The 13879-nt window shown below is 38.4% G+C and overlaps 1 protein-coding gene across 7 annotated transcripts in view; it reads left to right on the top strand.

Annotated features, from left to right (window-relative positions):
• PTPRK (protein tyrosine phosphatase receptor type K) overlaps positions 1-13879 on the top strand; it is a 312897-nt gene that overhangs the window by 146300 nt on the left and 152718 nt on the right. For all 7 annotated transcript variants that reach the window (XM_063151154.1, XM_063151149.1, XM_063151153.1 and 4 more), the window contains exon 7: positions 5537-5830. In XM_063151154.1, the coding sequence (XP_063007224.1) occupies positions 5537-5830 (294 nt within the window). The remainder of the gene's footprint in view (positions 1-5536; positions 5831-13879) is intronic.

The following is a 13879-nucleotide window of genomic DNA, read 5'->3' as shown; positions in this document are numbered from 1 at the left end:
GTACTTCCTTACAATTTTGGAGAGCTGAAAGAAATATTTCTAATCTCAATTAAAGATATGCCACGTGCATAATAATTTTTTTGCAAAAATAAATTTTTAAAAACCAAGTGTTTGGGATCAAAGCCTCCATGGTTTGTTTTTATTTTCAAACCTTCAAAATTCATTTTGTCACCACCTTCATGACCGCTCAATTTCTTTCTATTATACTTCTTCGGAGCCGTAGGCATGAGAAACATCTTCTGTTTTCTCTCCAACTTAATATTAAGACAATGCAGATTTTCTTACTGTTATTGTTCTTCAGTTGCTATTTTCATTGTTCCATTTGTGGCTTAATAGTCTTTTCAAATTTAAGTTTTCAATCACTACTTCTTGTTATTTCTTTTTTTCTGCTGGATTAACCAGCTTTTAAGACCAAGAATGTTGTTACCCTGCTAGTACTTGACTGCCATAACTTTTTCTTCTAAATGTCATTCGTGTTCTCCAAATTTTAAAAAATTATTTCCACTTCTGATTTTCGATGCTTTTTAAAACACATGAATCTCTAGAGCAGTATGTAATCTTCCAGAACACTAAGGTACTGAAGCAGTGTAGCTCTTGCAAGGAACTGGCAGCCTGCTTCCCCATGCCCTTCTGCCCAGATGCCATGGGTCTTGTGATGCAGCTTTGCCACGATATCTCCACGTGAATCTGGAGCCCAGTGCAGAGGCACACTTCTCTGCAGGTCCAGCTCTTGGCAAGCAGGGATTGAGCCCTTACCCCTCTATGCCTTGGGTGTCCCACACCTGGGGCCCCTGGTCCCACAGGGCTTCCTATGGCAAAAATTGTGCTCCAACAAGGCATAGCCAGTGTGGGTCAGGCACTGAACTTCAGCTGAATTCAACTACAAAGCCAGAGAGCTTGTAAAAAATATGCAGACATGCTTAAACAGCTTTGCAAGAAATTTCCCTAGAAGAGGAAGTGAGTTAGGTGGGAGCTGAGTCAGTCTTGAGTCATTTGTGGAGACATTTTTGCTGTAATCCCTAGAACATCCAGTATTAGATGTATTTACATGATTTCATATTTTTGTTTCTTTGAATTATGACAAATTTTAAAGGAACTTAGTATTTTCGTTGACCTACTTTCTTGATAACTTATGGTGTAATTAAAAAATCAATTTTAGTTTCTGGGGAGGTGAAGCTGATGTTGGTCTTCCTATAAGAATATGCTTTTTTATACTTGTAAAAATTAAACTTTTTGCGATTACCCTTGTTGTGTGCATTGGGTTAAGCAGTTAATGCTCATCAGCATACCAAGTATATCATCACATCACAGAGCAAGATGAACATGCTGTCACCAGAGGGAAGGAACAGTGTGTGCATGAGTGGAGGGGAGTTGCAAGCTATCTCTGCCCAGCATCAGTGTGTGCAGGTCCTGTACAAGGCACAAGTGCGGGATGAGAGTGGATGAAGGCACGCACCTGCTCTGAGTGTTTGGGCTATGGGCTGACCAGCCCTCTCCTCCCCACCTCTCCAAACCCTTCTGCTGTCTAGCAAGAGTCTCTTGAGAGTGGTACATGTTATGATCAGCAAAACATGGCTCTTGTAAATAAGATGTGAAAATAAGATTTTAACAGGCGTGCATCCAGTATCAGCCTTTCCTCCAAAATGGAACAATATGTAGGATTCTGGTTTACTTTTATTTTTTGCTTTGAACTGATCATTAACAGTATACAATTGCCAGTAAGATACAAATGAAACTACCTTCCTTTGTTTTTAATTTAGGAAGTGTTTAATCTTGGAAGGCAATGTAGTATAGTGTGCATATGTGGCTTGAGAGTATTGGAAATGTTATGTATATTACTCACTATACTAATAGCACTAATGACGTTTTCTGGTTGCTTTTGCTGCTTGTGAATGCGTAATTATTTGCATACAATGTTTCATATTAAAAATATGACACAACAACTTAACTGTAGGAAGACTGGTAGAGGAGGTTGAAGTTGCATGCTTATTCTAGTCATTGGTGCCTAAATATCACACTATGTTTAATATACAATGTCATATACATACTGATGTGAGCATAATGCACTGCTAGTAGCTCAGCAGAATGAGAACTTAGTACTGATGAAATGTCAGTCTTAATTTTTTATTACCTTAGCTGTGGGCATTTTATGTCAAAACCAGAGCTGACCAAATACTGCAACATGCTATGCATGAAAACACTTTCATTTATTTAATATCTTGCAGATGTACAAGTGGTCTTTTAATATAGTCTTTCTGAGATGTTAGTGGCCATGAAAGCTAGAAGGATTTAATCAGATTTAACACCTTTATACACTGGCTAAAACTATAGTCAGAAAATGAGTTGATAATTAAACTGGTTACATTGGATAAGGAATCTTAAATTTTGTGCTTAGCAAAGGAAGAAATGAAACTCACCATTGCAGGGTCTTTGATCAAACTTTTTAGTGTATCTTAAATATCTATTAAAACTGTGATTCTACTGATAAGTTAAACCATCTATGGATTAAAATATTTTTCCAGAGGTTATGGTTTAGAACATTATGGCTTTTCACAGAGAGTTCATGGCTGAGGAAAGGGGAACTGAGCTCAAGGAAAATTGATTACTGGGAATACTGCGTGCCTTAGCCATATCTCCTCATAGTACTTGAGGAAGGTTGGTTCTTTTTGGCATAAATAAGGGGCACAGCTCTCCTGTTGGGTTGGAATGATCAAGGCAGGGAGAGTATGGAGGGACATCACCGTGCTGCCTCACCTGGCTTTGGGTCTGGGTGGCTGGAAGCCACAAAATGCATCTGAGATGGGGCCACCTCCCTTGGAGCACATTGACAGGGCCAGGCAGGAGGAGAGCTGCTGCGGTGGGTACCGGGTGAGCCTCAACTTCCTGCAATTCTGCCTCTAATCCAGGCTCTGAACATCTAAGCCATCACCTGGCTGGGCTGAAGCTGAGTTTTTATGTTGTTTTAAACCAGAACAAACTTCTGAGAGGGTGATTTTCTTTAGGGTACTTTTTCATGCATCTCCTTTTATTTTTCATTCCTCATGTAAGCGGTTTTTCATTTTTGGCAGGCTGTCTTCTCAGGGCACTCTGAAACTGGATTATTTACTGCAGGTGGACCCAGATTGCTGGGGCAAAAAAAATCCAGCAACATACACTTCCTTGAAGGATTTAAATTACATTTTAAAACTCACTGAAAGAAAAGTATTGTTGATATGTGTGGTATTTTATATGAAAATGGCAACCAAAGCATTAATAATGGCTTTGTTCTATCTTTTTTAGCTATCAATGGCAATTTTTAAACTGTAAAAGTTTGAGGCTGCTGTATATACAAAAGGAAATTGTGATTTCAAATTATAATTGGAGATGTGGTTATAGAATAATGAATGGGAATAATTAATAGAAAGCTAATTGGGTAACATCAGAAAAGTTTATCCTGGTATATTGGGATTGCATGCTTCAGTTGATACTTAGTGTACTTTTGGGATTTCTGCTTGCACCTCACCTCTGGTTCTGATAGTATATTATATTATGAAGAATATTAATAATGCTGCAGAACAATTACTTGTTCATTTGCTAACTGATTAAAATTCATGCATAATTTATTGGAACTGGGAGAGACTTTATAAATAAGTCTCCTTGGCCTCAAGAGCTTAAAAACAAAATGCGTATGCTAATATAAGAATGTGCTTTACTTCTTAACATAAAAACTTAATAGGCAATGCCCTCATTAATGTGAGGTTTTATTTGTGATAATCCAGCTCTTAATCAAAGTGTATACTTCTAAACATAGCCATATGTTTTAGAAGTTTATAACTTGGAGTTGGTAGTGCATCATGCTCATCAGTGATGATGTTTTCTGCTGTAATACACACTGACCTTAGAATACATTAGTTGGACATTTAATATGTTAGCTCCACAGCAAATAAACTGCCCTCATTATGGCCAGTTGCGTTTCTGAGCTTTGATGCAGGTAGGGATCTAAATTAATTCATAAGCAGATACATTGCCAAAGAAGGGCAAAAGGTTAATAATTAATTGAGGTACTTTTTATAGTTCTATATATCCTAAAGCAGAAATGGAAACACCTTGGTGCACTCACCTTTCACTCCGGGAGGAAAAAATCAGGTCCCATTACAGCCCCTATGGCATGGCTACAGACTCCCTGGTCTCCAAACTGAGTGGTTTGAGAAGGAGCTAATTTAGAAAAATGCCCTCAAGATATGTGCCAAAATCTAGGAAACTTGTTTGCTTATAGAGCTGGTAAATATACTGTTTGGAGCAATACCTGGAAGGGAAGCAGGCAGAACCAGGGGCTGAACTTCATTATGCAGGAAGGATGGGATGTCAGAGGAGGTCCAGCACTCCCCACCATGTGTTCTGTCATTGACACTGGTGGCATCATCCCTGGGAGGCAGAATATGCACAATGCATCTGTGTCTTGTCTTCTGTTGTGTAGAATGTAAGGGTCCCCTGCTAGGGAAATCTTATGGTCTGGGGTTAAAAGTTATTTTAATGTACTGGCCATGAGATCTCCTCTACCTGCTCAGAGTTGCTGATTTGTTAGTTCTGCATCACTGCTATGTGAAACCCCAGTGTGCACTGAATTTAGCATTGTTGCCTAATTAACTGAAACAAATTAGCTGAAATATGAGCCATCTGGAATGAAAATGAACCTTCCATGTTTATCAGTGAATTCATTTTATTAGAAAAATACTTGTTGCTTGTGATTGCTTCTTAAAATAAATCATGCTGAGGCAATCTTTCTATGTTAACATTTCTCAGGGTAGGGGGGACCACCTCTTTCTGTTTGGTCTGTCATTACCTTTTTCACTTTGCAGCTGCATTGAAATATGTAGGCAGGCAGAAGCTGATGAGAAGAGGGGATGACAAAAGGCAACACACATCCTATTGTTCAAGTTTCAAAATCAGTAGTAACTTACTAAAGAATAAAATATTATACGTTGTTGCCATATGTCTTTATTTTGTCATTCTCCTGGCAGCTTTGCTCAGTTCTGAGTATTCTGAATGCCTGTAATAAGCATCTGCATCCTTTTCCCTAACTGCATCCAGTGGTTTCAGATTAACTGCAGTGATATTCATTTTTAAGAATTTTCTGTGCAGGGGTAGTGTATCATTTCTTGTGGTTCTTTCTATAAGGAAACTGCAAATGTGGCTTCAGTCAATAAAAGAAAATTTCAAGTTATTGGTATAGTAAATTATATAAATGAGCATAGTTTTTCTCAGAAAAAAAAAACCCAAGCAGCAGCAATATATAAATCAGACACAATTTTGTGGTCTCTAGCTGAGATTTTTAGAAGGAAAATACAGCACTGAGCAGATACCAGTAGTGCGCCACTCACTCCCATCAGCTGAAATTCTCCTCAGCACTTCTTCACTCATGTCAGTTTGAATTTCTTTCTGTGGTTTGGAATGTTTGCTGACCAAACTCTGACAGCTCCCTGTGTAGAGACCCCTCCTCTTAGTGGCTTTTCTAGCTTTTGTTTCATCACTGCCTTATGTTTTGTCTCCCCTGCAGAGCCTCCTCGGCCAATAGCACCCCCGCAGCTGCTGGGCGTTGGGCCCACCTACTTGCTCATCCAGCTGAATGCCAACTCCATCATTGGGGATGGCCCCATTATCCTGAAAGAAGTGGAGTACAGGATGACATCTGGGACTTGGACCGAGACCCACGCTGTCAATGCACCGACGTACAAGCTGTGGCACCTGGACCCTGACACCGAATACGAGATTCGGGTCCTGCTCACCCGCCCGGGGGAAGGCGGCACGGGGCAGCCGGGACCACCACTCATCACCAGGACCAAGTGTGCTGGTGAGTGTTGCTATGGAAAAATTAACAAAAAACCCAAAGCTCTTTACTTTATGGTTTAATTGATTGGCAGGCCTGTTGGCTCCAATTAACTTGTATCAGGACTTAAGGATTTCCTTCACACCCACAGGGATCCCCAAGTTTCTGGATTGTTTGCTGAGTCCTCTACTTTGCCTGGTCATTGTTCTAGGTGGCTAACCCTTGGAGGGTAGAATAGGAAGTGAGAAGTTAGAAATCTAAGAAAACATTTTGCTTCTCATCACGTAAGGAAAGGGACCTCTTGATTTCTGGAAAGTCCTGACCTCCTTGTTTCTTCACCTTTGTATTTTCAATTACATTTTAAGTAAACTTGCACATAAGGCAAATTGCATGGGAAAAAGGATATTTTTAAGAGATAGACTTGTGGAGGGAAAAAAAAGAAACTAGTGTACTTCTGCATCATTTGCCTTTTCCCAAGCAGTTACGTACAGCCTGACAGAATCTCCAAGAACTAAAATACAAATACTAAAATCTCTAGCTATGACTGCTCCCCAGGAAAGTTGTCACAGCAGCAAGCCTGCCAGAGTTCAAGAAGTTTTTGGATAGTGCTCTCAGGCTCATGGTGACTCTTGGGGCTCTCCTGTGCAGGACTGAGAGTAGGACCAGGTTATTATAGGAGCCTTCCATCTCAGGCTATTCTATGATTCTGTAAATTGTAGAATACAATTGAAAATACAAATAGAGCGTTTTCTCCATTTTTGACTTCTGTTACCAAAATCATGTGCAGCTGAGCCCTGCAGTTTACTTCCTGTTTCTCAGAGTTCCCCTACATGGCCAGCACCAAGAAGATTAAACACTGTCAACTTGTGTTATATGCTGTTCCTTCTAAAGCTATTTAAATTTATTTTAATCTCAGCTTTCATAAGAAAAAAGAGAATACCTATGTCTCATAGTTTCAGGGGAGAAAAATTATGGATTTGAATATCAGACTGTGAGGAAAATAAGCAAAAATTAAATTGTGGGGTTTTCTCTTCTAGTCTCAAGACTTCTGGGGCCTGACAATATTTTAAAGTTGGCACAGTATTTGATTTAGCAAAGAGCGTCGATAACCATCTATTCACAACTGCATTAAAGTAATCAGAAGGACAAGCTGGAGTCTCAGGTTTTCATATGTCATGTATATATATGCATATGTGAATCAGAAATATAAATAGTTTTTTTCTCAAGTTGAAGACAGATCTCTGATGGATGAATGCTCACTTTGTTTACTTAAGGAAGAGTGTCAGGTTCTGGACCAGAAGCCAGGAATTCTAGCAGAGTAGGTCAGTGGGTATGAATTCCAGAAAATTAGAGAATCTTTTTTAAAGTTGCTCACAGTACTGTCAGAAGCTGATACATGAAGCTGGAGTAAGACCCAGCTGAAGGCACCTTTTGGAGTTTGTGATTGTATTTATAATTTAGTCTGTCTTTCCAGTGAAGTAGAAGGATCTACGTGTCTATCTTAGTTAAGATGTCGGTCTTTGAGATCTAAGTAAGGTTAAAATATTGGTTTATTGCACAGAATTGGCTTAGACATTCGTCTGAAAAACTAGGAATTGGAAAACTGCTTCTGTTTTAAAGAGGCTGAGCTGAGACTAGCAAATTGAACTGTTCAGGTTGTTTTCATAGCACTTGAAGAAATGTAATTTAATTTACCCGGGTTGTGACAGAGTAAAGATTTTTTGTGTGAAAGGAAGTAATTATGTGACACATTTTTAGAAACCTCATTGGGGAAATCATGTTATTGTGGGTGTGTTTTTATTTTTAATTTTTTTTAACATAACACTCACATATAAGGCTCCAAAATCTAATCTGGCTTGAGAAAAAAATTCAACTCAATTTAATCCACTATGAAATTAAGCAGATCAAAAAAATGCTTGAGAAGAAAATTCTGAACTTTCTGTGACAGCGTGCATAATTTTAATAATAAAATTTTAAGCTGTTTACCTTGCAGTGAGACTGATTCTTCCTATTTCGTTAAAGTGAAGGCAAATAATTGTTACTACTAGCTAGCTTCAGCTAGAAGAAGGTGTGTCAACAAGGATTTGTGAAGACTGAAATGTTGTGCACATCATCAGGGATGAGTCAGGGACAGAACCAGATTGAATGCCTTGCTGCCTCCTGACCTGTCTGGAAAATGAGACAGACCTTCCTTTTCTGCAGTGCTCTCCCAAGGCTTCTGATAGATAACTCCAGGTCCTTGTCAATGTGATTTTTTTTTTTTTTTTTGGCTGAATATACTAATATTTTGTTTTTAAAGGGCAAATTATAAACATCAAAATTAGTCTCTTCCAAAGTAAAGATTTTTAAGAAAAGGCAAAGGTAATAATGGAATATCTCACCCTGCGGTATCTGCTGCTGCCGGTATTGTACTAGTGACTGGCAGGTGATTTACTGCGCTGTATTAGATGACATCTCTGCAGCAATATCTTCTTTCTAGAGTTTCTTCAATTATTCCTAATTCCCATTTCTGACAAGCTCACTTATTTTTCAGACAGATACTCTCTTTTCTGTCAATGCTCTTTGTCAATTTTTTCTTTCCATGAGTTTTACACGCACTAGTTCAAATTCTGAAAAAAGTTATAATTGATTATCTGCTCAGTATCAGATGGAATGGTGGAAAATAAATGAATTTTTAACATGAAGTTTGACTCCTCTCTATACAGATTAAAAAGTGTGCATTAGTGAATGTTGATCTGATGAGCTTGTAAGGATTAAAGTTTACATTCCAAGCAGCAACAGCAAACTCACTGAAAAAATAATGAGAATAAGCTATTATTCTGTTCTCTGTTTAATACTTAAGCAAATATCAACATTGTTTTCAAATGAAGTTTCAAATACCTTTTCCCCATAATTCATTCAGTATTTATAATTTCATGCTATTTCTTAATAACATATTATTGATCAGTTGTCCTCTGCTTAACTGGAGATGCATTCTACTCCTTAGTGATTTGAGTGATATCATACTTATCTCATTGTCAAAAGTGCACTTTTATTATTAGGTATTTAGATCATTTTCTGTCTTCCTCATAGCAAAACTAGTGTCTGGTGACTCATTTACTAAATGTTTCCACTCATGCTAAACAAAATTGTTCTTTAATGAAGGGATAATTCTTCCACTAGTTAAGTTCTCTGACAGCCTGTTTGTCTACCCGGCATTTCCCAGGTAATCTTTCCTGTGCTGAAGAGAAAGCATTTTGTTAGATGTGTTGTTTTATCAGTCTGCGATTAAAGATAGTGCTGAGCAATCAAATATGTGAAACCATTGAGCATTTTTAAATGGCTGAAGCCTGACACATCTGAAGCAAAACACTATTTTCTTACATTACCCTCTGGAAGAGCCAGGTGTGTGCTTTGTTATTTCCTCTTTTAAGCACCACCCACGATGGCATGACCAAGGCATTTTGTTCTCAGCTGCTGATGCTGAAAGGTACTGCCTCCCCCTCAGTCCTCACAGGGCACCTGAGCTTTATTTCATTCTGACTTCACCTCTTGCCTGGGGTCATTGCTCAGATTATTCACTTCTCCAGGATTCTAACACCAAAACAAAAGGCAGAGAGTAACACTTTAACCAGAAGTAATCCTTGAGGCTGTTTTCTGTGGCTCTGGGGTGTGTTGTCCTTCTGAGTATCCTCTGAGTTGTTATTGCCTTTCTTCCCTCGAGGGGATAGGGGAGAGGGGCAGGGTGTAGGAAATACGTGGTAATCTAAAATTGTCCACTTTGCCTGCTTTTTTAACTCTAAATTAGAAGTTGTTCTCTTAATGTTGTCTGCTGCTTCTGAGTAACAGCTCGCAGCTCAGTTTTATGATTAACTGATATTTTGGCAGCAAAGGGGGTCAATAGTTCAGCCTGTCCAGAGCTTAATATATGTACACAGTGGAATTGCTTGCTCCTACTTTACTGAAGTTCAGCACAAGGTGCGATTTTTCAGAAAAACATGAAGAATTGGAAAACAGTTGGAGAAAATAGTGCTGTGTGTTTTCATTTTTTGGTCTTGATAATGAAATGAGCAAGGACAGGGGGGAAGCTTTATAGCGCTAGCAAAGCCAAGAAAGGAAAAATATTTATCAATGATATTATTATTACTATTGTCATTATTGTTACTTCATTGTTGAAAATTTTATCCATCATAGACACCTGCTATTGGTAACAGCCAGCCTCAAAGCGCCAGAGCAGGAGATGCTGGTTCAGCGATGCAATTCTGGCACATGAACACCTGCAGTTGGAGGCTTGGGAGCTGGTCTGCTTTCTGCTGCCTTTTCAAGTGCAGAATGTTTGTGTGCAGTTTCTACATGTATTCATTTCAGAAACAATATATGCAGAGTGCAGGATACTGCTGAGTTCTCCTCTAACAAACAAAAAAAAAAGCAAAGTATGGAAAAATATTGAAAGACAAAAGGAAGCTCAAGGGCCTTTGATCATTGTCTTGAGATTTATAACTGAGGGATACCAGAGAGGTTGCCATTGAGAAAGTTTGAGAAAGTGACCCTGCACGACCATCTGGAGAACTAAAATATTGTTGTGGTAACATAAAAATTGTAAATTATTTTTAAAAGGAGGGAAGTGAGAGGGATATTTTAGTATAGAATCTGGATGTGCTGATGTGGGATGTGCACAGTGCTACTTCACTCTGTGTTTGTTGCTTTTTACTCTTGCAGAGCCAAGGCAGAGGGTTTAGGGTGAGGACCTGGTTTTATAAGCTTTGCAGTGTGCTGTACAAGAGAATTTAGGATATTGGAATATGAGGCACTGTGTTTATTAAATTGAGTAGAGTCAACATCATGGAAGGCTCCTGCAATATGCAGCACTGAACAGATAAACTGTGCTCTTCATTAGTGTCCCTTGCAGTAGTGCAACTGCCATTGGTTAAAATAATAAAAATACAGATAAGTGCATAATTTTCAACTTTTTTTTTAATAGTGACAGAGAGAAATTTTTACCTTTACAGAAAAATGGCTCTCTTTGTATTTCAAGTAGAATTTTTATCTTATTTCCCTCAAAGTAGATATTGTTATCTTAGACTATAGGTTCAAGGACAATGTAAATACATTTTGAGTGCTTAAATTACATGTTTTTATTGCTCATATTTTTGTTGGTTATGGTTTGAATGCATTTTAAAATAAACTAAAGATGAACAACTTGAAACTAAATTAATATGATATTTTAAAAATTATTTTACATTTATTGTTCCAGAAGAACCCTCATTACACCAATATTTATAAGTTGCTGTTGTTTTTACAAATGTGTTTGGCACTTGTGACTGTTTCTGGGCTTTTGGCCAGGTAGCAATTGGAACCATTTAAGATCTTGCTCTCAGATTCCAAATGCACCAGTCTTGTTCCGTATAGGTTTATCAACTGGGTTGTATTTGGGGAGGTGGAGCAGGGAGATATTAAAACAATAGACAAAGTCTGGACTGAGGAACTTCATCATATTCCTGTTAAGACTGAATAGTAGAATTGTAATTGAGAAGGCATGCTTAGAAGAGCCATCTGATTTGACCATCATCTGGCACCAACAACCATGCTCTGCTTACTGTGCTGCTTGCCTCTGCTGAGATACCCATCCCACATATAGAATCCTAATGATGCTTATATCCATAAGAAAGGACTGTAGTGCATCTGACTTACCTAGCAAGAGACCAGGCAGATTGCCCAGCCAAGTTCTTGTCAGATTGTGTAAATTAAGCATGGTATCATCTTTTCCAAAGGAGTGCAATGCTGATGACTCAGTTGAATTGGCAGTAAACTGCAAGTTCAGACAGTGACCTCCCCTAAATTAGTTTTCAGCTTTTTTTGTTTGCTGTATTCAGCCTTGCTTAGTGTCATTTATATGGTACTTGCAGCTGCGAGTTCCCTCTGCACTAACTGGAAACTTTCTTCCTGCAACATTGTGAGTGCCATGTTAAACAAGGCATGGGCTCCCTGAATTCTCTGCTGCTTCATTTTTGGGAAGAATTTTGTTCATGGCTAGTTTTTTATAGTATAGTATCATATTCAGCAGTAAATCACTCTGATGCCCTTCACTTAGAGTTAGTATAGCAGACCTGGGTAGGTGGACTCCTCTAGCATGGCCACCCACATTTCAATGCCTCTCTTGTGTGCCATGGCCTCTTCTGCCTTCTTTTTGAAGTCTTTAGCAGTGGGCAGGGAGGGATGAGTAACCTACAGCAAGACATGGTTGTGGTCATTGGCACTTGACACACTGGTTAGTTGGGGTTTGGTGCAAAGGCTTTGGTAAAGTCACCACCTCTTTTTGGTGAAGGACATGAGGCCAGGATACCCCTTCACTGTGTGGTAGAGGCAGAGGGAGGAAAAGGAGCAGCTCCCATCACCAGACAGAGCTCCCCTGTCTCTCAAGCAATTTCTCCATCTCTTGCCTCCCCTTGGTTTGTTTGGTGGCTTTTCCCAGAGCAGAGCCTGCCACGGCACTGAGACAGCCATGATTTATCCAAAGTGCATGTAACTAGTCAATAGATCACACTTCCGAGAGGAGCACTGTCTGTGGCAAGAAAATATATTGCAGTACATTAATCCACAGTGCCCATTCCAGCTGTAAAAGAATGGATGTGGGCAATAATTCATATTGCAGCACTTGAAAGTGCTGTGAGTGCACCCAGGCCAGATAACTCATAGCCTGATTAGAGCTTCTGCAAAGTTGGGGAACTGATGTTAACAGATTTTTGGTCTGTGTCTGCTTCTTAAAAACATGACTGCAGGTTGAGATAGTCTTTCCCTTTTAGAAGACTGCAGCTCTTTTTTTTGAACTGTGACTTCTACTTTTAATTTCAGCTGAAATAATAATTTTTTTTTTTTTTGCATGATTGATTAGTCTGTTTGATGCTTCAGTTTGGTTTTATAATTAAGGTCTCTCAACTGTTCAGGAATACAATATTAATTTTATAGTGTTTGAGAGTTGGTAAGTACGTAAATAAAACAAACATTTATGAGACTGGCTTTTATTGTATTTTCATTTTTCAGTCTATTAAAAATTAATCAGGGGAAATTTTAATAAGTTTTTTTTTTTTAAGTTGTTCTGATCCTTGCAGCACTAAAGTGTTTTGGAAGCATACTAATTTTTCAGTTATTTTGGCCCTTTTGGCAGAGTAGTGTGGATTAGATATGGAGGGCTGTGAGTAGCAGGAGTGGAAGGGTGGAAGAGGAAAGCAGTACCAGCAGCCTGTGCTGTGGCAGGGGATGTTGATGATATTTACCAAATGCATTCAATATTTTTTCTCTCCCCCCCATTCAATATTTTTCCTGTCCCCCCTTCAAAGCCATTACAAAGAGATATCATGTCATTCTTCTCAAAAGCCCTGGTTCTTACAGGCATCAATTCTTTGGGCTTTCTTCTGCTAGAGAAATATTAGATTTTTATTTAATTCTTGTTTGCTTTTTTATTTTTTTAAACTTTGTTTCATTTTAATAGTGAGCAGCATAATTCTTTTTACCTAATTTGAACCTAGACTGCATGAAGCAGAACTGAGTGAATTTCACTCTCTTCACTTTATTTCTCAGTAAATCCTCCTGCTGGTGCTGAGAGGGAGAATGAACCATGTGATGCTTTTGTATGGAATGGTAATGAAATAGCGTCCATTTTAACCATGAGTTGAAGAGCATATTAACCAGCAATTGATGTCAAGTTACACCTCAGGTGAACAGTAGGTCCAGAAAACTAAAAATTACTTATCAATGCTCTTGAAAACCGCAAACAAAACCAGGTAACATGTATATACTATGTAACCTGGTTTTGTTTGCTGTTTTCAAATAAACATCTGGAGCAGTCCTAGAAAGCTCCAGATCTCTTGAAAAACAAACATTAAAAATACTGAAGGCTTAGGTTCCCCTAATTAAAAGCTTGTCATCTTGAGTTTAATTCTGAATAGAATAATGGAACAGCCAATAACAAGCTTGATTAATGAAGAATTAAGGAAGTAATATAATTAGTGACAGTCAGCAGATTTATAGAATGCTCTTGTCAGAATAACTTGATTTTTTAAAAATTAAATTACAGATTTGGTTAATAAAGCTGAT

Source organism: Melospiza melodia, chromosome 3 (assembly GCF_035770615.1).
Source record: "Melospiza melodia melodia isolate bMelMel2 chromosome 3, bMelMel2.pri, whole genome shotgun sequence".
In the NCBI taxonomy this organism is placed as follows: Eukaryota; Metazoa; Chordata; class Aves; order Passeriformes; family Passerellidae; genus Melospiza; species Melospiza melodia.
Note: the sequence above shows the minus strand (reverse complement) of the source record. Positions and strands in the feature narration are given on the sequence as shown.